This window comes from Prionailurus viverrinus, chromosome F2 (assembly GCF_022837055.1).
Source record: "Prionailurus viverrinus isolate Anna chromosome F2, UM_Priviv_1.0, whole genome shotgun sequence".
In the NCBI taxonomy this organism is placed as follows: Eukaryota; Metazoa; Chordata; class Mammalia; order Carnivora; family Felidae; genus Prionailurus; species Prionailurus viverrinus.
This window is the reverse complement of record NC_062578.1, coordinates 46,856,174-46,876,911: the sequence shown is the minus strand read 5'-3', so window position 1 is coordinate 46,876,911 and position 20,738 is coordinate 46,856,174. Positions and strand designations below refer to the sequence as shown.

Here is a 20,738-nt window from a genome sequence, read left to right as displayed (position 1 = left end):
TTTTGTCCATGCTTACTCCTCTCGAAAGAAGGTATGTGTGTTTATGTCCTTATAAATGAAAAAGCCTTCTCCATTCTTTTCCCTACTCCTTTATCTGCCCTAGCATGTAAGCTTGCTGTTTTCCCTGAACGGATCCGAGAAGAGAGTAATCAGTCTGAAGGGACGTGGCTCATCCTATAGGAAAAGATGTCTTTGCAATCTGTTACTTACCAGCACACACTCACCCTTGCACACACAGGGGCGCTGTGTTTGGTGTGGGGTGTCTGCAAGGGCATGGGGAAGGGTGAGATAGGAAGCAGGCGAACGGGGATGCGCCTTGAGTGAATGTCGTAAAATATTCCCAGGCCCTTCCTTATTTTCAAAGCCATGCCGAGCACACCCACTCATATCATGCACCTAGTAAGACTGCCTCGTGAGGCAATTTACAGATCTCTGACAAGAAAAGTGCCCCTTGGAGCCTGGTGTTTGTACGACTGCCACCTTGAGAACCCGGAGCCATGGTTAAAGCATCAGCTCACACCCCTGGCTGTGGAGGTGAAATCCTCGAGTGTTGCAGAGGTGATCTAGTGAATTCAGAGTGTGCAAGCAAAGAAGTCACGCTGCAGCCCAGGCTTAAGTGGGGGGCGGGGGTGGGTGAGGAAGGGGAGAATCTGTGGTAGCATGGACATTCCTGCTAAGGAAAGGTGAGTGAATACAAAACATTATGACGTTACAGCCTCATGACCCGCTGGTAGAAATGAAACCGTGGGTGTTGAAATGAAAGCCGTTTGATGTAAAGGTCAGGAAGGACTAGGAAAGGAGAGCACCCTGCGCCTGGGATCCGAGGTTGCGCTGAGCAAATGGCGTGTAAATTAGACTTGACCGTCACAGGAGGCGCCAGACAGAAGGGGGCCGGGGCGGGGGGGCGGGCAAAGGTGGCCAGTAGCTTGTACACTTTTCTATGGCAGCCAGTTGGCGGGAAACGTCCCTTCTCTGAGAATCCAGCCCGCAGGAAGGTAAATTGGGGTGAGGGCACCAGGGGCAGGTATCACAGAAGGACAGATGTTCGTGGAGAATGGCTGCTGCCCTCCGGTGGATTATAACGACCAAACTATCTGGGAGATACATCCCTGTCCCAGGTGGGACAATCAGCCTCAGCGGAGGCCAGGTTCATGTCCATAGTGTTGGAGCTGATTTTTTTTTTTTTAATTTTTTTCAACGTTTATTTATTTTTGGGACAGAGAGAGACAGAGCATGAACGGGGGAGGGGCAGAGAGAGAGGGAGACACAGAATCGGAAACAGGCTCCAGGCTCTGAGCCATCAGCCCAGAGCCTGACGCGGGGCTCGAACTCCCGGACCGCGAGATCGTGACCTGGCTGAAGTCGGACGCTTAACCGACTGTGCCACCCAGGCGCCCCATGGAGCTGATTTTTATTTTCTTCACTCTAATTTTTTTGATTTGTAAATTTTCTAAAATCAATGTGATCATTTTTAGATTCAGAAAAGATTCCCCTTTTTTAAAAGTTTTTATTTATTTATTTTCGAGAGCGAGCATATGTGGGGGAGGGGCAGAGAGAGAGAGGGAGACAGAATCCTAAGCAGGTTCTGAGCTGCCAGCACAGAGCCCGATGCGGGTCTCGAACCCGCAAAACCACAAGATCTTGATCTGAGCCGAAACCAAGAGTCAGCCACTTAACCGACTGAGCTGCACAGGCACCCCTGGAGAAGATTCCTTTTAATGTCTGCAGCCCATTAAAGCACTCTCTATTGATGTTTACAGGCAATTTCTTTTTCTTTTTTTTTTTTTTAACATTTATTTATTTTTGAGACAGAGGGAGACAGAGCATGAGCGGGGGAGGGGCAGAGAGAGAGGGAGACACAGAATCTGAGACAGGCTCCAGGCTCTGAGCTGTCAGCCCAGAGCCCGATGCGGGGCTTGAACTCACGGACCGCGAGATCATGACCTGAGCCGAAGTCGGACACCCAACCGACTGAGCCACCCAGGCGCCCCTACAGGCAATTTCAAATTCTGCATATCATGGTAAGCATGGCGGACACTCTCCCAACTCCCCCCCCCCCCCACCCCCCACCCTTTTCTTGTCTTTGTTTATTTCTCAAGGTGGTGTCACACAAAACTGGACTGTGTCAGGAGCTCTTGGGCTACTTCGGCCTCTTTCTCATTCGGTTTCGCAAAGAGGGCAAGCTCTCTGGTAAGGAAAGAAGGAATGCAGGGCAGCCGGGAGATGGGGTTGGGCAGGCATGGGCACGTGGGGATGCAGGGGATGCCCAGGGGATGCAGGAGATACCGCCGAGTAGGGGCGATGCGTGGTCCCTACTACTGTTCTCAGTAGTCCCTGGATCAAAAGTTGGGGGATGGGCGGTTGTGTCTGTGTTCAGGGTGAGCTGGGGATGAGCCACTCCAGAAAGCTAGCATGGACCAGAGCAAGATGTCAGGCCCTTACCAGTAACTGCACTTGCTCTTGTGCCTGCCCTGGTCCCAGTCCTAATGTCTGTCTCACCTTTACCCTTATGGCCTGGCTGCTGGCCACCAGCCATGCCCCGGCCTCCCTCTGGAGTGCTGGACTTCGGATGTCAGGACATCCCATCACGCTATCGCTTCTCCTCGTTAAGGAATGTTTGCTATAAAATGTGGATGCCATAAATAAGTTATCAGATTCTTAAAAAACGTAAGGAGTTAGTGAAAGACGACAGTGTGGTCCACATGGCTTTTGCTTTCCTCTACAGTGCATTTCTAGGTATTACAAGCTATTTAGTTGTGAAATGGTATCAATTATCTGAATGCCATTTACACATGTTCTCAAGAAGCTGCAGGGAAGTGGTGTTGAGTGGGAAGTTAAGGGGTTTGTGTGTTGGCTTCACCACTAAGATCTGTGGTGTGCTGGCGAAGGCACTAGACCTCTCTGGACCTCGGTTTCTTCATCTGTATTGCAGTGGAAAGTACCCCCTATGAACGGTGCTGCTGTTTTATGAGGGTGAAATGCTATTTATCATTTGGATGAATTTTGGGAAGTTAAAAATTACATACAAATGCGAGAGAATGTGATCAGGGTGATTTTATTCTTTCCAATGGCAACGCTTTATTTTCTCATTTCGAAGCCTCTGTATGTAAACTGTTTGTGCCATTTCAACCAGGAAGACTCCCTTTCCCCTTTCTCTAGTCATGAAAAAACTGGCGGACTTTGAACTCCCTTATGTGAGTCTCAGAAGTGCTGGAATGGAAAACTGCAAGGTTGGACTCCGGAAGTGGTAAGCATTTGCGGTGATGGTAGATATTTGAGGATGTTTTCGGTTCCCGTTGAGATTTTGTCAGTCTCACCGGATCAGCTCACAACCTAACAGCTAGAGAGGGACCAGGAGCTTGCGGAAGGTTGAGAGGAAAACAATAAAGAAGGGAGAGTGGGGAATGAACCAGACTATTTGTCCTAAAGAATGGGATGTTGAAGATAACTCCCACTGGTCTCCAGTAAGTACTTGAGGGATATTGTCACGAGGATGGTGGCCCTGAAGGCAAGTCTTGAAAAGCAAGTGCTGTTGGGGGTGGGAATCAAAGCAGGAATTATGAGAAATGGCAGGTCACGGGCTTGCTTTGGAATGGATTATCAACTGTACTAATTGAAGGAATTTATTGATGATTACAAATAGGTGCAATTCATCTGTTGCACTGTGGTGTTCCCTAAAGGCAAAGGGTGGACCCAGACAACTTGCAGTGAATTTGAACTCTTAAGTATTTGGCTTACATTCTTAAAGGATTCCAATAACAAATGCGTATAAACCAGGGCCAGCCATGTTCGTAGACTGACTGAACACCTTGCAGAAAATACTATCCTTTCCCCCAGAAACAAGAAGCCCTATGGAAAGCGAACGAACAGAAAATAACAAGAAGCAGGACACTTCTCTCACCCCACCCCGCCCCACATATATCCTACAATCTGTAGTCTCCAGTGTTCATTACCATGGCTGTATTGGGTTGCTTCTTTGGTTTACTCTCTCCCAGCCCAGCTATTCTGTAATCAGAGCACAGAGAGTATTAAAGAAAGGCATTTTGTAATCTAGGAATAGTAGTTATCTTGACCTCATGATGCCTTGTTTACAGCGCCAGTCTGTGGTTTTGGATTTTGGAAGGACATTCCTGGCAGGGCTAGAAGTTCATCTACTGCTATTCAAAAGTATTCTGAGAAACTGTCAAAATCTGTGGGGTGGAACCCTAAAAAGGCGAAAAGGAAAAACCCTTAGCAGTTCCATCTAGGTGTTTCTAGAGTAGCTGTTCTTCTAGAAGCTGATTAGTGTAACAAGTGGCTGAGCATGGTCGTTCCTAGGATCACAGTATGTGAGTCTAAATCCCAACCAACTCACTGGGTAGCTAAATAGCCTTAGCCAAGTTACTCAAGCTCAGTAAGCCTCAGTAAAACAGGAAGAATAACAGGAGTCTAGCTCATATGATTAGTGTGAGGGTTAAAGAAAGTAATCCCACATGCTCAACAAATTTTGGTCTTGTTTCCTACTGTTATATTGAAGATAATAATCATTATAATAACAAAGCAGCAGGAATCCCTGAGGCTTAGACTGCTTTGCTCATGGACTCTCCAGAGAACTTGAGATCAAAGGAGACCTGAGGACTCTGTCCCTTACCTTGAAGCCTTAATTGGTAATTGGGTTTTGCCCAGGTCTTCATTAAATAGGTATATTCTTTGGGCACCTGGGTGGCTCAGTCGGTTAAACTTCTGACTCTTGGTTTCAGCTCAGGTCATGATCTGGTGGTTCTTGAGATTGAACCCGATGTTGGGCTCTGCACGGACAGTACAGAGCCTGCTTGGGATTCTCTCCCTCCCTCTCTCTCTGCCCCTCCTGTGCTCACGCTTTCTCCTGCTCTCTCAAAATAAATAAATACAACTTAAAAAAAAAAAAGGTATATAGTAGATCATCAGCGTAAGATAAAATGTCACTCACACACCAGCATCTCGGATCCAGGCAGATGTCCTTTGCTAATGGGAACTGGGAAGGAAGGAGGCCCCCACTCCAGCTGTTAGAGCTGAGGGTCAGGTCACCCGAGGGGAAGAGCCTGGAGTAGGATCCTGAAGGGCCCTGGTCATCTGTCCGGAAAAGTCTGAGTGGGAGCAGGGAGGCCAGCTTGGCTGCCGGGAGCTGTGGGATTCCCAGCAGTTAAGGCATTCCAGCAAACATTAGCCAGAGTTTTAGGGATTTTTCTGTCTGTGAATTCTCTGGTGCACCTCTCCAATTATGGTACAATTCCTTCCAGATCAGAGGGAGGCTACCCTGGCCTCTCAGAGCCCCAAGTGTGGGCTGGGTCCGGGGGCTCTCTAGCTCGGATTCAACAGTTGCTATTGTCAGTCACGGAGAACAGGGTGCCTACGCCGCGTGGGCAAATGAGCTAAATCGGACATAACTGCGCATGCTTCTCCCCGCCCCCCAGGAGGAAGGTGACCTTCAAGTACCCTTTTCATCCTTTCCTAGTCCATGCCAATCCCATTGGTCTCTCAACCACACTCTCGTAAGTGCAGTGATTCGGCTTACCTCTGCCCTCAGATTGGTTTAGACCAGCTGTGGCGCACCCTTTCCGGACCGTTTCTATCAATTCTTAGCAGCTCCTGTGCTCATACAGGAACTATGATTTCAGTTTAGCCTGACGGAGCCCTGCTGTTTGCAAGTCACTTTGCAGAGTGGCAACTCCAAATAGGACACAGCCCCTATGTACCTGGCGCTAAGATCAACTTGATGAGAGCAGTGGTCAGGATGACTTTGGAGGGCTAAGGAAGCATAGAGGATGAAGTGGAAACCGTGAGGAGTGGGGACTGGAGGGGGGACACGAGGAGCCCAGGAGAGGCAGATGAGGCAGGGACGGAAGCTGGTAAGGGCACTGGTCTTCCAGGCAGAGGAGAGGAGAGAAAACACGGTTGGATGTCGAGTGCGACAGAGGAAGATGGGTAAGAGACAGAGCTGGAAATGAAAGCTAGGTGTCCCCTGACGGGCCGGGCCGTGGAAGGGAGCAAGATGAATGATCTAACTCCTGGGACCACGACAGTCCACAGGCTACTCAGGAAAGAGCCCTCAGGTTAGAACGCAGAGCCTGGGATTGAGGGGACGGGGCTGACGCAGAGGGCCTGACAAAGGGAGCAGTTCGGGCGACAGATGAGAGCAGCCTGGGTACAGGGTGGTGATGCAGGTGTGGGTTTGGGGCAACGGCGACACCAGGTACTATGGGGTGGGGAAAGGGCATGTGCACTTGGGGCCCGACAGTGGGGCAAGTGTGAACAGGGCTGTGGGCCATTCTCCCACAGCTTTATTGTTTGGCATCTTACTCTCAGAGCCCGCCAGACAAGAGTTTACAGTGTAAAGAAAGTAGGAGACAGAAAAAGCTAGGTGAGTAGAGGGCTGTTAGAAAGGGGGGCTCGTTTAAATATTTTTTTAATGTTTATTATTTTTTTTTCAAACTTTTTTTAACGTTTATTTATTTTTGAGAGAGAGAGAGAGAGAGAGAGAGAGAGAGAGAGAGAGAGACAGAGCATGAACGGGGGAGGGGCAGAGAGAGAGGGAGACACAGAATCGGAAGCAGGCTCCAGGCTCTGAGCTGTCAGCACAGAGCCCGACGCGGGGCTCGAACTCACGGACTGTGAGATCGTGACCTGAGCCGAAGTCGGCCGCTTAACCGACTGAGCCACCCAGGCGCCCCAATGTTTATTTATTTTTGAGAGAGGAGGGGGGAGGGGCAGAGAGAGAGGGGGACAGAGGATCCCAAGGCAGGCTCAGTGCTGACAGCAGAGAGCCCAACGCGGGGCTCAAACTCATGAACCGTGAGATCATGACCTGAGCTGAAGTCAGATGCTCACCCAACTGAGCCACCCAGGTGCCCCAGTGGGGGCTCGTTTAAAGCATAGGGGGCCACCACCTCAGAGAGCATGTGCTCCCAGGTGTGCCCATCGGCCATGTCATATGAATGAACTTAATGCTCCTGAATTACGCAGGTACATGGACCCATCCCTCGACTCCATGCTGATGGACTGCACAGCAGCCGTAGATTTGATCCATATGCAGGTAAGGGTGACCAAGGACTCTCAAAACACCATGTGTTATTGACCATTTGGGACGGAAACCATTAAAAAAAAAATTGTGATAGTTAAGAATTCTACCTCCATAACTATAATAGGCAAATTCACAGAGACAGAAAGTCCAATAGAAGTTATTAGGGGCTAGGTGGCAGGGAGTTACTGTTTAATGGGTGCAGAATTTTTGCTAGGGATGCCAGGGATGCTAAAAAAGTAGGTATAAGAGTGTTCATGGTTACACAACTTTATGAATGTTTTTAGTGAATTGTACACTTAAAAATGGTTAAAATGAGGGGCACCTGGGTGGCTCAGTTAAGCGTCTGACTTTGGCTCAGGTCATGATCTCACAATTTGTGGGTTCGAGCCCCATGTCGGGCTCTGTGCTGACAGCTCGGAGCCTGGAGCCTGCTTTGGATTCTGTGTCTCCCTCCCACTCTCTGCCCCTCCTCCCCCCCCCCTCAAAAAATAAATAAGCATTTAAGAAATTGTTTTAAATAAAAAAGTGGTGAAAACGACAAATGTTATATATATATATATTACTACAGTAAAAAAAAAATTTTTTTAAGAAATAGAATTTAGAAAGAAAAAAAATTCTACCTCCATTTTAACCACCTCTCTGAGTTTTCTAGGTTGTCCCTGCGAATCTAGAAAGGTTGAGTCTAGAAAGGTTGTCCCTGCTAATCTAAAGCCACATGTGTTCCCATCTCATTTTAGCATAATCTTCTTTTTACCTGAGCCAACGAGTAGCATACTTGCCTCCAGGGCCTGCTTCATGGGCACACAGCCTGCTCAGAAGAACCCCACAATTGTTTAATATTTTGCTGTTGCCATCTTGATCCTTAATTTTGGAACAAGAGACCTCACATTTTCATTTTGCATTAGGCCCTGCAGATTACATTGGTGGTCCTGCCTGCCCCTACCCCCTAACCCCCAGAAAGTACATTGAGAGTTTGGCCTCCTTTTTTTTTTTTTTAAGGTTTATTTATTTTTGAGAGAGAAACAGAGTATGAGCCGAGGAGGGGCAGACAGAGGGAGACACAGAATCCGAAGCAGGCTCCCGGCTCTGAGCTGTCAGCACAGAGTCCGACGTGGGGCTCGAACCCACGAACCTCAAGATCATGGCCTGAGCCAAAGTCGGACCCTTAACTGACTGAGCCACCCAGGCACCCCTGGCCTCCTTTCCCTTCCCTGATTCAGTGGCGAAGGTTCTGCTACGTGGTGAGGCGGTCACAGATGCTGCCTCTGTGATACCTCTCCATTTACCCCCCACCTCAGTTCTCCTGCCTCACCAGCCCCCTGCCACTACATACACTATGATTCTTCATGGAATGGGAGTTATCACTTTCACAGAGAGGCAAAGACAGAGTGGCAGTTTTCCCCTTTATATTCATAAAGCCAGAAATGACCACACTTCCAAATTTTCTTGTAAAGCAACCACCAGGGGCTTTACGTGCCCAGGGAGAGGGAACTGCTCAGTTTTTCACTAAGCTCTATGCAAAAGGACTGCCTGGCACAGGCCAAGAAGAACAGCTAAAGGCCAGAGGAATCACCAAATGCCTCAGAAGAAATAAAAGCAATGACCAGCCGGGGAAGGTCGGCATGGCCGGTTCACGCACCGTGCACAACTATCACAAGGCCCTGTGTCATAACTGGCAGTGTTTTTCCTTAGTGTCTCACAAAATCATGATATCAGAATCAAGGAGGTCTTCAATCGGACAAGCTAGAGCATCACTTGTGTCTATATCTCCTCCACTAGACCACCAGCCCCATGCAGGGACCTTGGCTTTTTCAGCACAGGGCAAAGCACCTGGGTGGGTGACCGAGCAGTCACAGGGAGCCCAGCAGCCAGCATGTCAGATAAGGAGTCACAGCCTAACTGCCCATTTCTCCTCATGTGACTTTTTAACAGGCCAAGGCAATCCAATAAATCATCTTCTCAAAGCTCTCCAAAATTCTAAGGAGCCAAATCAAAACATCACATATTGGATGTGCAATGGTCACCATTGTAGTTTCATGGCCAGTTTTGAGTTCATTTCTCGTCATACTTGGACCCATGTATAATCATGCTGAGTGTAATTAAAATCATGTTGTGTGAATGGGACCATACTTTACCATTTTACACGTTTACCGAGGCTCATCGCCGTCGCACCCTTGCTATTATAGTGCATTATTGGTTGCATCTGGTCTGTTTGATATCCCGTCCTTGGTGGAGGATGCATCACCTAATTCTGATATTGTTCTGGTGGGAAATAGTCTTTCTGGCCTGGTGATGAGAAGTAGGAACCCCCAGCATTACCGTAGGCATCGTATCTGTCTTCAACGAGGAGTTGTAAACCAGAGAGAAATGGACGGTGTTTCCTCTGCTGATAGCTGGGAAAAAAGATGGCTTCATGAAAAGCGCACGAATAGCAGTTTTGAAAATGCATTCTGGGGGCGCCTGGGTGGCGCAGTCGGTTAAGCGTCCGACTTCGGCCAGGTCATGATCTCGCGGTCCGTGAGTTCGAGCCCCGCGTCGGGCTCTGGGCTGATGGCTCGGAGCCTGGAGCCTGGAGCCTGTTTCCGATTCTGTGTCTCCCTCTCTCTCTGCCCCTCCCCCGTTCATGCTCTGTCTCTCTCTGTCCCAAAAATAAATAAACGTTGAAAAAAAAAATTTTTTTTTTTAATTTTTTTAAAAAAGAAAATGCATTCTGTCCCTTGCTCTGTCACCGGCTGTCTCTCTCTGTGTCTCTCTGTTCACCCTTCCGAACTTTGAACTACAATGTCCCCCTGTTAAGTGATGGAAGGAACGGTTTCTAAGTTTTCTCTCAGCTTTACCTAGACTGTTATTCAAACCACAGCTCTTCTCTTGCAAAGTCTTCAAAAAATTATAGTTGATGTTATGATTATCTGTGCCACTATCATCACCGTTGTTATTACTGAATCCAAGTGGGGGTACCGAGAAGTCAGCTCCGGGGAGTCAGGACCGTAACTGCTGCCTCTTTGGGGGAAACTTTTCTCAGCTCCCCTCGAAAGAAAATGCCTTCCTCCCTCTCTGCTCCTGAGTACTTGTTTGTACCCTCCATTAAGGGTGCTACTCACCCAGCCATGTAAATATCATTTACATATGTATTTGCCTAACTAGACTCTGAATGGCCCAGGGCAGACGCTGTCCTGGGAGCTGAGGATATGTGAATATGTGAGGAGCAATCATCCTTTAAAAACATTAATGCAGAAAGTTCTTATGAATTCTTCTGATAAACAACAGTGCCATCATAATTATTAAGGGAAACGCTTTTGATTGTTCTAAAGCAGCTGTGCCCCATGGATGGATGTCCCAGGAGCCAATTGGACTCCCACACTGTTTCCCTTCTTTTATTTTAAATTTGAGTAGTATTAACAAAATGGAAGGTGGTAGATAAAAGTATAAATGTCTGGGTTTTCTAAAAAATACCGAGGCTTGGTCAATTCTGGGCCTGCATGTCAGCACCACTGGCCTATGTGGTAGCAAGGTGTCCCTTGCTCTAGGCAGGCTAACCCCGTAATGGGGCTCATGGCTTGGTGAAGGGAACATGGGCTGACCGTTAGCTTCCCCAGACCGTCACAGCCTGGTGCCCTTGCACATGGCCCGGTCTACTCACACAGCCTTGGCCTAGCTGTGCCGTGCCTCAGCCAGCTAGAGCCCGGTACATGCCTTGCTCCCCACTTCTCACTGTTGTACCCTCTGCAGGGGGTGCTGGGGCATGTGTGATTGAAGCTCATGAAACCCATGGCTTAGGTGATTTCACTCGATTTTTAAAAATAGGTTCTACATAAGTTTCCAGCAGCCAGTCTTTGGGGAGCCATAGAACTGAGTAGAGCCATTCGTCTGAATTGGACTCTCTCATGGTTAGAGTGAGGCACTGTATGTGTTGTATTCGATGACTCGCGAGCCCATAATCAGGGTCAAGTCTTTTCAAAGGTAGTGAAACAAAAGCAGTTCTGTTCCTGCTGATGCAGGACATTTAAATCTCTGTATCTGAGAGTCCCAGGTCCCCTAATGGCAAATGACATATCTTCAGCTAGTACTTACTGTCGTGATTGCTGTTTACCTTCTTTATTTAGCTATACTTTCTCTTTGCTATCACTGCCGAGTGATAACAGTCCTTACAGGACTCTAACATCAAGCAGAATTCAGGAAAGGAAAGGTTCTAGGTGTCTAGGTCCAGTTTTGAGACTAGTTGGTGACCAGGGGTAAGTCTTGGTGTGCATAGCCGCCTACATACTCAGAATTCAGTAGCTTGGGCATAGAGACGAGGGTACAGTCGCCAAATCAGGGTTTTAACCCAACTCGTGCCACTTATTGCTGGGTTGTTTCGAAAGCCATAACCTCTCTGGACCTCAATTTACCCATCTATAGGATGAGGGGAATGTTCCTATCCCACAGACAATTTGCAAAGCTGAGAGAACCTATCTAAAACAGGTTCTCAACAAATATTTGTTATTTTTCTTTCTCTTCTCTAAACCCATTTCCTTGTCCCCCAACCTAAACAGCAAAATCAAAACTTTACTCATCTTCTCATTCTCCTGATGGAGATCAGGCGTAACCAGTGGAGCACAGAGACTTACATTCAGACCAAGGTATAAATGAGTGCCTGACTATTGGCAAAGAATTATTAAATGTTTGCTGTATGTAAGACCTTGGACAAGATACACTGAGGGGAAGGACTCAAGGTTTTCTCTTGAGGGCTTAACAGGCTAACTGAAGACCAATGGAAAACTTTCTGAAAGCCTGATAAATAAAAGCAACACAGGCTAATGGTACCAATTTAAATCCCATCGGCTCTACATGGAATTTTCGGTTTCCCCAAATCTTTGCCAGCCCTGAATATTATATATATTTTTTTAGTCTTTGCCAAGTTGAGAGGCAAAAAAAAAAAAAATTATCGATTACTAGTGAGGTTGAATATAGATTTAGAATTTGGAATTCCTTTTTGTCAATTGCCGATTCATATTCTTTGTCCATTTTCTTGTTGGGGATATTTACATTTTTCCTATTGCTTTATATAAATATCAACTCTTTTCCACATATGATGCGGTCATATTCTCTGGTTTGCCATTTGCTTCTTAGTTTTGTTCTTGATGGTTTCTATGCATAGAAGTTTTATATTTTCATGTAATTATATTTTCCTTTGTTATGACACTTTGATTCTGTATCTTAAAAATATAATCCTTACCTCAGCATCAGATTTCTTTTCCTGAATTTTTTTTTTTTAAACATTTAAATCTTTATCTGGATTTGTTTGATTGGGTGGTGTGGGGAAAGAGGCTAACTTCATTTTCTCTCCCAAGTGTAGCCAGCTGTCCCCAAACCATTGAACAATCTCTTCCTCCACCCACTAATTTAACAGTCAGCCCTATAACATGCTAATCCTTATATATGTCCACTTGGCTCTGTTTTTATAGCCTTTCATACATGAGTGTGTTTTTGTCAGATTAGCTCACTTCTGCTAAGGTTGCTAATCTTACAACTTCTGTCGCTTTAAGGCACTACAGGACATTGAACAAGAATGGGCCAAACCCACACAGGCGCAGAGGCAGAAATTAGAGGCTCTCCAGAAAGAAGACAACCAAACAAAGGTGATCAAATATTGCACCAAGAGAAATCCCTTGGAGGGGAGTTAAAGAAACATATTGGAATTGAGCTGTTTCTTAATTTGTAAACCCATCAACCGCTAAACATGGGGGTCTTTTAAAAAAACGAGAACACCATCATTAATTTTTCTGATTCTATTCTTTAAAGATTCTGAAAAGCACAGACGATATATTGTGGTGAACCCTTTGCCAAGTTAATATAGACCCTCAGCATTCTTTTTAATGACCACAGCGTATTGAGTTTTATAGTTGTCATTTAACTAACCAATTTCTTATTATTGGAAATCAGGTTATTTCCAGTGTTTGCTGCTATAAATCACTTTGGCAGTGAGCGCCATGAGGCCCAGGACTGTGTCTAATTTAAACAGACCCTGTGTGTTCCCAACACCTGGTACAGTTCCTGGTTGAAGGTCCCTGAGCACCGCGGCCGGCATCCTCTTTTTTTTTTTTTTTTAACGTTTATTTATTTTTGAGACAGAGAGAGACAGAGCATGAATGGGGGAGGGGCAGAGAGAGAGGGAGACACAGAATCTGAAACAGGCTCCAGGCTCTGAGCGGTCAGCACAGAGCCCGATGCGGGGCTCGAACTCACAGAGTGTGAGATCGTGACCTGAGCCGAAGTCGGCTGCCCAACCGACTGAGCCACCCAGGCGCCCCATCCTCTGTCTTTGAGTACATGCTCCATTATTCCTTAGAATATATTTCTAACAGTCTGTTTTTAAAGCTTCCATAAAGATGGTACCAACTCACACTCCCCCCTGTCCCCAAGCAGCGAGATGAGTCTGACAAACGGCATATTTTAACAGAAGAAATGGACCCTGCTTCATTGTGTTGTCTTCTTTATTCTCTAGGCTTTGCCAACATTCACTCACTGAGTGCAAACAAAGTGCAACTAAAATTTAGAGGACTCATTTATACCCACATTGCTATAGAAAGTAATTCTTCAAAAGCTCAGATATTTTGAGAATTTTACTGACAGGCAGGAAAAGAAGAAAAAAAAAAAGGAAAAAGCATATACTTCCACGATATAATATTTTCCTTCCTTGGCATTCCACCTCAGCTTTGTCACAAAAAGTTTGGAGTTCAATTTCTCTGTGTATTTGTAAATTTTGACAATTACAGTGTTTATTTTGAAGGATAGATTATTTGGATATAATTGGATATATCAGCTACTTTGGATACAGTTAGAGATTCTAACTGAGATTCATTCCTGTTCCATCAACTTTTTGATTTAACGATTTAGTAGGAATATCGTGCTTACCGTGTGCTATACTCTACCAAAATCTGTATTCGTATTTTTGACACAAAACACATTTTACATCTATGATGAGTGTTTTACCTGATTTTACTATATTATCTGTCATAGTCATCTTGAAAAAGCTTTACTTTGAGCGGGGCACCTGGGTGGCTCAGTAGGTTGAGCATCTGACTTTGGCTCAGGCCATGATCTCACAATTCATGGGTTTGAGCCCTACATCAGGCTCTGTGCTGACAGCTCAGAGCCTGGAGCCTGCTTCCGGTTCTGTGTCTCCCTCTCTCTCTGCCCCTCCCCTGCTTGTGCTCTGTCTCTCTCTCTCTCTCAAAAATAAATAAAAACATTAACAAGTTTTTTTTTTTAATTTTTTTCAACGTTTATTTATTTTTGGGACAGAGAGAGACAGAGCATGAACGGGGGAGGGGCAGAGAGAGAGGGAGACACAGCATCGGAAACAGGCTCCAGGCTCTGAGCCATCAGCCCAGAGCCTGACGCGGGGCTCGAACTCACGGACCGTGAGATCGTGACCTGGCTGAAGTTGGACGCTTAACGACTGCGCCACCCAGGCGCCCCAACAAGTTTTTTAATAAAAAAATAAAAAGTTTACTTTGAGTGTATGAATTAGATGAAAAAATCTGAACCACGATTCAAATGAATTTAACCGATACTCTCTTGAAGCATCTAAGGATACTGATGTCAAACTGGCATTATTTAAGTGTTTGTGATGTTCTTCTCCTGCTAATAGAGCCATCATGGTAACAACTATTGCTTTACTTTATGTACATGTGCAAGAAAACCTGGAGTTGCAAATGAGTGGAATTAATTTAAAGGAGGAATTCGTTGATCTAAATCATAGGCTAACTACAGCCCATGGACCACTGTTTTTGTAAATGAAGTTTTATTGGCACACGGCCATGCTCATTCATTTTTGTACTGTCTAAACCTGTTTGTGCTAGAATTGTAGAGGCAAGTAGTTACAATGGACACTGTATACCCACAAAACTGAAAATGTTTACTACATGGCTGTTCACAGAAAAGTTTGCCAACCCTCGATCTAAATGAAAATATGTGGACATACCTTCTGCAGTTACGTATGTTAAATTATGTTTTTTCAGGTGTAAGTTTCTTAAAGAAACTAATTTTCTTTAAAAAAACTAATCCTTGGGGCGCCTGGGTGGCTCAGTCGGTTGAGCATCCGACTTCGGCTCAGGTCACGATCTCGCGGTCTGTGAGTTCGAGCTCCGCGTCGGGCTCTGGGCTGATGGCTCAGAGCCTGGAGCCTGTTTCAGATTCTGTGTCTCCCTCTCTCTCTGCCCCTCCCCCACTCGCGCTCTGTCTCACGCTCTCTCAAAAATGAATAAACATTAAAACATTAAAAAAAAAAAAAGAATCCTTGCAGATTTCTCTTAGTTTTCGTAAAGTCAGTAACATTACCTGCTTCTCGAATGACAAATCCCAACAAGCATTTGAATGGCTGACGTATTCATCGCTGACTTTCTACAGAAATGGAGCTTAACTGTTATTTTTTTTTTGAATGTTTATTTATTTTGAAAGAGGGAGGGAGGGAGAGAAGGAGAGAGAGGGAGAGAGAGAGAATCCTAAGCAGGCTCCACGCTGTCAGCGTAGAGCCTGACACGAGGCTCAGACTCAGGAACCAGGAGATCATGACCTGAGCCGAAATCGGATGCTTGACCAACTGAGCCACCCGGGCGCCCTGTGGAGCTTAACTTTTAAATACTTACGCTCTTTTAGAAGATCGCAGCCAAGAGCCGATTATAAAAAAAAAAAGTTTTTAATTTAAAGGTGTTACCAAGCAATAAGGGCTTGTATCATATAAAAAAGAAGAAACTATTGTAGCAAGAGCTTGAAACTACTCTTTCTGCTCTGTGGCAAGATAACTCCGCCCCCGGCCCCACCCCCGCACGCAGTGCATCTACTCAGGACCTGTCATTTCTTTTTTTTTTTTTTTTTAATTTTTTTTTCAACATTTATTTATTTTTGGGACAGAGAGAGACAGAGCATGAACGGGGGAGGGGCAGAGAGAGAGGGAGACACAGAATCAGAAACAGGCTCCAGGCTCCGGGCCATCAGCCCAGAGCCCGACGCGGGGCTCGAACTCACGGACCGCGAGATCGTGACCTGGCTGAAGTTGGACGCTTAACCGACTGCGCCACCCAGGCGCCCCAGGACCTGTCATTTCTGATGTTTCCCACTGACCCAAGGGGAGGAGGCCTGGCAACTTCATGCAGCTTCTAAGCCAAATAAATGAAGCACAATGAGCTGGTGTGAGGACGTGTGGCTGGAAGGGACAGGAGCCTCAAGTATGTCTCCTACCTCGTATGAACAGTCAGCTCTCCCTCACTGCTCATGTCTCAGCACATTTCACCTTATCAGAGAGTGCTTCATGTGGTCCTTGAAGGGACTTGGCCCCCCTTCAAAAACGGATCTGGAAAGTGCCAGGTTGTCACTGAGTGATCTTCTTTCTTCTTTGACCACGTGTTAAAGTGAGAACGGCTTTTTCTGAGCGCGCCTCTCGCACAACATCAGGCAGGACCCTGGCGAAAGCTGGAAGAACAAGATCGAGAGAGGTCCCCAAGCTAATATCAGCTTAGTTAAAAGCAGGGGTTAATAATAACACTTTGTGTTACAAAAATGAAAAGTCCTAGGAATAGAGGTTGTCAGGACAGGGTGCCTGGACCACACTTGTGAACTGCAACTATCCTCTGTCCTTAAGCCAAGTCAGAAGCAGAGGGAAAGCTAAACCTTAAAAGTCACATAAAGGTGTTCCCTTGACACTTTGGGGCCGTCTGTAACCCTACTTAGAAAGCAGACTCACTCTCTCATTTCATTGCCATTCGCAAAATCTCTTCCTCCGACAATTCATATATTCATCATATAGAGCAGACTGTAAAAACTGTGTTCTTCCTACATAGACCTCAGCTTAGTTAAAAACAAAAAAAATTTTTTTGAGGAGGCTCCACACCCAACATGGGGCTTGAACTCAAGACCCTGAGATCAGGAATCACATGCTGTATGCACTGAGCCAGCCAGGTGCCCCAACAGCATTTTAAATATACACTTTTTGTGTATTTTGCTGTTGTAACCTGCTGAGATAGAATCATATCTACTCCTTCATTTGGTTCACTCTATTCGTCTCCATTCATCGTTCACTCCCTGAATATTTTCATTCCCACTATGTACCGAGCACTGCAACAGAAGAGACACAATGGTGAATGAGACAGAAATGGTCCCAGCCCTGGCGGGACACACCGTGAACTTCCCCAGGCCTTAGTGTCAGGGAGCACAAGGGACACCGTCTTCATTTGTATCATCCAGAAAAAAAGGCGCTTTCACGGTGACTCCGTCCCATGTGTGCTCCTAGAATGGCAGTAGCTTCCGGCATGAGGCTGTTCCCTTTTTCAAGTCGTCTTTTGCTTCTTCCGACCTGCCCCCGCCCACCCCGCGCAGTTTTTGGAGCTGTCCCAAGAGGTACGGCACTATGGATACCTGCAGCTGGATCCCTGTACCTGTGACTACCCGGAACCGGGCTGTGGGGCCGTCCTTTCTGTCGGCAATGATGAGATCAGCTGCTGCATAACCCTGCCTGATAACCAGACCCAGGAAATCATCTTCCAGATGAGCAGAGTGAAGTGCTGGAAGGTCACTTTCCTCGTAAGTATCTTGGCACTTTGCCTTCCCCAGGATTTAAGGTCTCAACCCGTGGTTTCAGGATCCTAGTGTTCGGGGGTGACAAAGTTGGGACTAGGGACATAGGCCTGCCATTTGTATCACTCTCTTGAGTGGGCTGGCATCTAAACCATATTAAGCATCACTTAAGGTAAAACCTGTCAACGGACTGGTACGAGGGTCCCAACCATAGCGGTAGAGACGCCCGTCTCTCCACTTTGCAGCAGCAGGCTCCTCTACTGCCGGAAGGGTGGCTCTTGTGATACAGCCCATAGAAACAATGGCTACTGCTTATTGAGTACTCACTACATCCTCAGTACTGACGAGATCTTTACCCTCGGAAACTGGACGCCGACCAGTAGAGAGCTCTTCTCAAGGATCCCTGGCATCATCCTGCCATTGCCGTCTCCTCCCAGAAGAAACCCTGTGATCAGATTTATTGAGTGCCTGCTTTGTCCCGGGTGCTCTCCCGGATACTGCCACATCTGGTATTCAATTCAATTCTCGAAATAACTCAGTGAGCTGAGTGGGATTATCCCCTTTACGCGGGAAGCCAGATTAACTTGTAGAGGTGAAACACTATTAGAGCAACCGTGACCCCCAGTTGCTAAATCCATGGAATCCACGGGGAGTTTTTAGCCGGCACGATACTAGACCTCTCTGTGGCATTTGACTCTGTCAACCATTTCTTCCTTCTCAAAATTCCCTCTCCTCCTCACCTCCCCCCCCCCCCCCACCAGTTTTGGGTCTGCTTCTTCCTCTGAGCACTTCTGAAGTGCTGGCTTCTCCTGGGGTTCCATTTCCATCTTTCGTCTATGTCTTCCCTGAAAGCAGTTATCCACGTCCCTGTCGAAACGTCCATTATTTCCTAACGCCTTCTGGACATCTTCACCAGCTGTCTCACAGGCATCTCAAACTCGGCCTTTCCCCAAACCAGACTCGCCCTTCCCCTCTCATGCCCATCCTAGAGACCTTCCTCCTATGTTCCCCATCTTGGTAAACAGGACTTCAACCACCACCTGCTAAATGTCAAACCAGCAATCTTGACATTATCAGCATATGATTTCAATCTTTTACATTGATGGGAACTTCTGTTGTGGCTCCGAATCGGGTCTGTCTTGGTAAATGTTCCATGCGCTGTTGAAAAGTGTGTATGTGTATTCTGCCACTATTGGGTGGAATATTCCAGAAGTGTCAATTAGATCAACCAGTTGATAGTGTTTAAATCGCCTGCATCTTTATGTATTTTCTACTTGTTCTGTCAGTTATTGAGAGAAGAAGAAGGTTAACACCTTCAAACGCAATTGTGGATTTATCTATTGCTTTGAGTTTTACCCGTTTTTTTCCCTCTTTTCCTACCTTTTGATGAAACTAAGTATTTTATGATTCCATTTATATATACCATTTTTAAGCTATGTCCTTTCATATATTTATGGTTACTTTAGAGTTTATAAAGTACTTTTTTAACTTATTACATTCTAGTTTTAATCATTATACCACTTTGCAAAGTATAAAAACCTTACAATAGTCTACTTCTATTTCCCCTTTTGTAATATTGTCATACTTTATTTTGACATGTATACATAACCTCATGCTACATTATAATTATCTTTGCTTTTATTTTTCAAAATTTTTTAATGTTTATTTTTGAGAGAGAGAGAGACAGAGCTTGAGCAGGGGAGGGGCAGAGAGAGAGGGAGACACAGAATCTGAAGCAGGCTCCGGGCTCTGAGCTGTCAGCACAGAGCCCTACACGGGGCTCGAACCCACGAACCGTGAGATCATGACCTGAGCTGAAGTCAGACGCTTAACCGATTGAGCCACTCAGGCTCCCCATAATTATTTTTGCTTTTAAACAGTTGAATCTTTTCAGTTAAACTTTTAATTTTGACGTAATTGTAGGTTTGCATGCAGTTGTGAGAAATGGTACAGAGATCCTGTGTAGTTTCCCCCCACTTTTCTCCAGTTGTTACGTCTTGCAAAACTACAGTACAAACAATATCAACACCACAATATTGGCATTGATACAGTCAAGAGTTGGAACATTTTCATCATCACAAGAACCCTTCACTTATAGCTCTACCCACTTTCTCTCACCACACCTCTCCTTAGCCCCAACAAACCACTGATCTGTTTGCCATTTCTATAATTGTGTGATTTCGGGAGTGTTAGGTAAAACTTTGGAGGTGACGGATATATTCATTACCTTGATTGTGGTGATGGTTTCATGACTGTACCCATATGTCCAAACTCATTAAATTGTGTATATTAGGGGCGCCTGGGTGGCTCAGTCGGTTGAGCGTCCGACTTCAGCTCAGGTCACGATCTCGCGGTCCGTGAGTTCGAGCCCCGCGTCGGGCTCTGGGCTGATGGCTCAGAGCCTGGAGCCTGCTTCCATTCTGTGTCTCCCCCTCTCTCTGCCTCTCCCCCGTTCATGCTCTGTCTCTCTGTGTCTCAAAAATAAATAAAACGTTAAAAAAAATTTTAAAAAAATTGTGTATATTAAACATGTTCAGTGGTTTTTTTTTTTTTTTTACATCAGGTATACCTCAATCAAGCTCTTTATTAAAAAACAGAAACACTCATAAAACAGTTATGTATGGATCAGTAGATGAAAATGTTGTAGCCACACGTTTGCAGGAACCTGGCCCCGTATTTCCCCTGGAACAATGATTCAGTGTTCAGTATTTCACTATGTACAGTGGCTTCATAGAACACGACTACTGTGAATAATAAGAATTGACTATATTTAGGATGTAAAAATATAAACAAAAACAAGGAATTGATTCCCTTAAAAATGTTCTGTAATGGAATCATATGGCATGTAGCCTTTAGGACTGGCTTTTCTTTCCTTGGCGTAATTCTTTGGTAATCCATTCAGATTGTTGTTTATATCAGTAGTTTGTTTCTTTTTATTGCTGAGCAGTATTCCATGGTATGGAACGGACGAGATTTATTTAACCATTCACCCAATACAACGTATCTGGTTGTTTCCAGTTTTTAGCTGTTATGAATAAAGCTCGTGTAAATGTTCGTATATATGTTTTGGAGCACAAATCTCCATTTCTCTGGCATAAACTCAGGAGTGCAACTGCTAGGTTATATGGGAGTTGCATGTTTAGTT

General features: G+C 45.6%; 1 protein-coding gene across 8 annotated transcripts in view; it reads left to right on the top strand.

Annotated features, from left to right (window-relative positions):
• The window catches only part of SNX31 (sorting nexin 31), a 71,369-nt gene that overhangs the window by 34,506 nt on the left and 16,125 nt on the right, over positions 1-20,738 (top strand). For 7 of the 8 annotated variants that reach the window (XM_047841900.1, XM_047841902.1, XM_047841903.1 and 4 more), the window contains 5 exons: positions 2,100-2,190; positions 3,160-3,247; positions 6,982-7,051; positions 12,565-12,657; positions 17,396-17,599. In XM_047841900.1, the coding sequence (XP_047697856.1) occupies positions 2,100-2,190; positions 3,160-3,247; positions 6,982-7,051; positions 12,565-12,657; positions 17,396-17,599 (546 nt within the window). The remainder of the gene's footprint in view (positions 1-2,099; positions 2,191-3,159; positions 3,248-6,981; positions 7,052-12,564; positions 12,658-17,395; positions 17,600-20,738) is intronic. The other variant, XM_047841901.1, reaches the window with a different exon arrangement.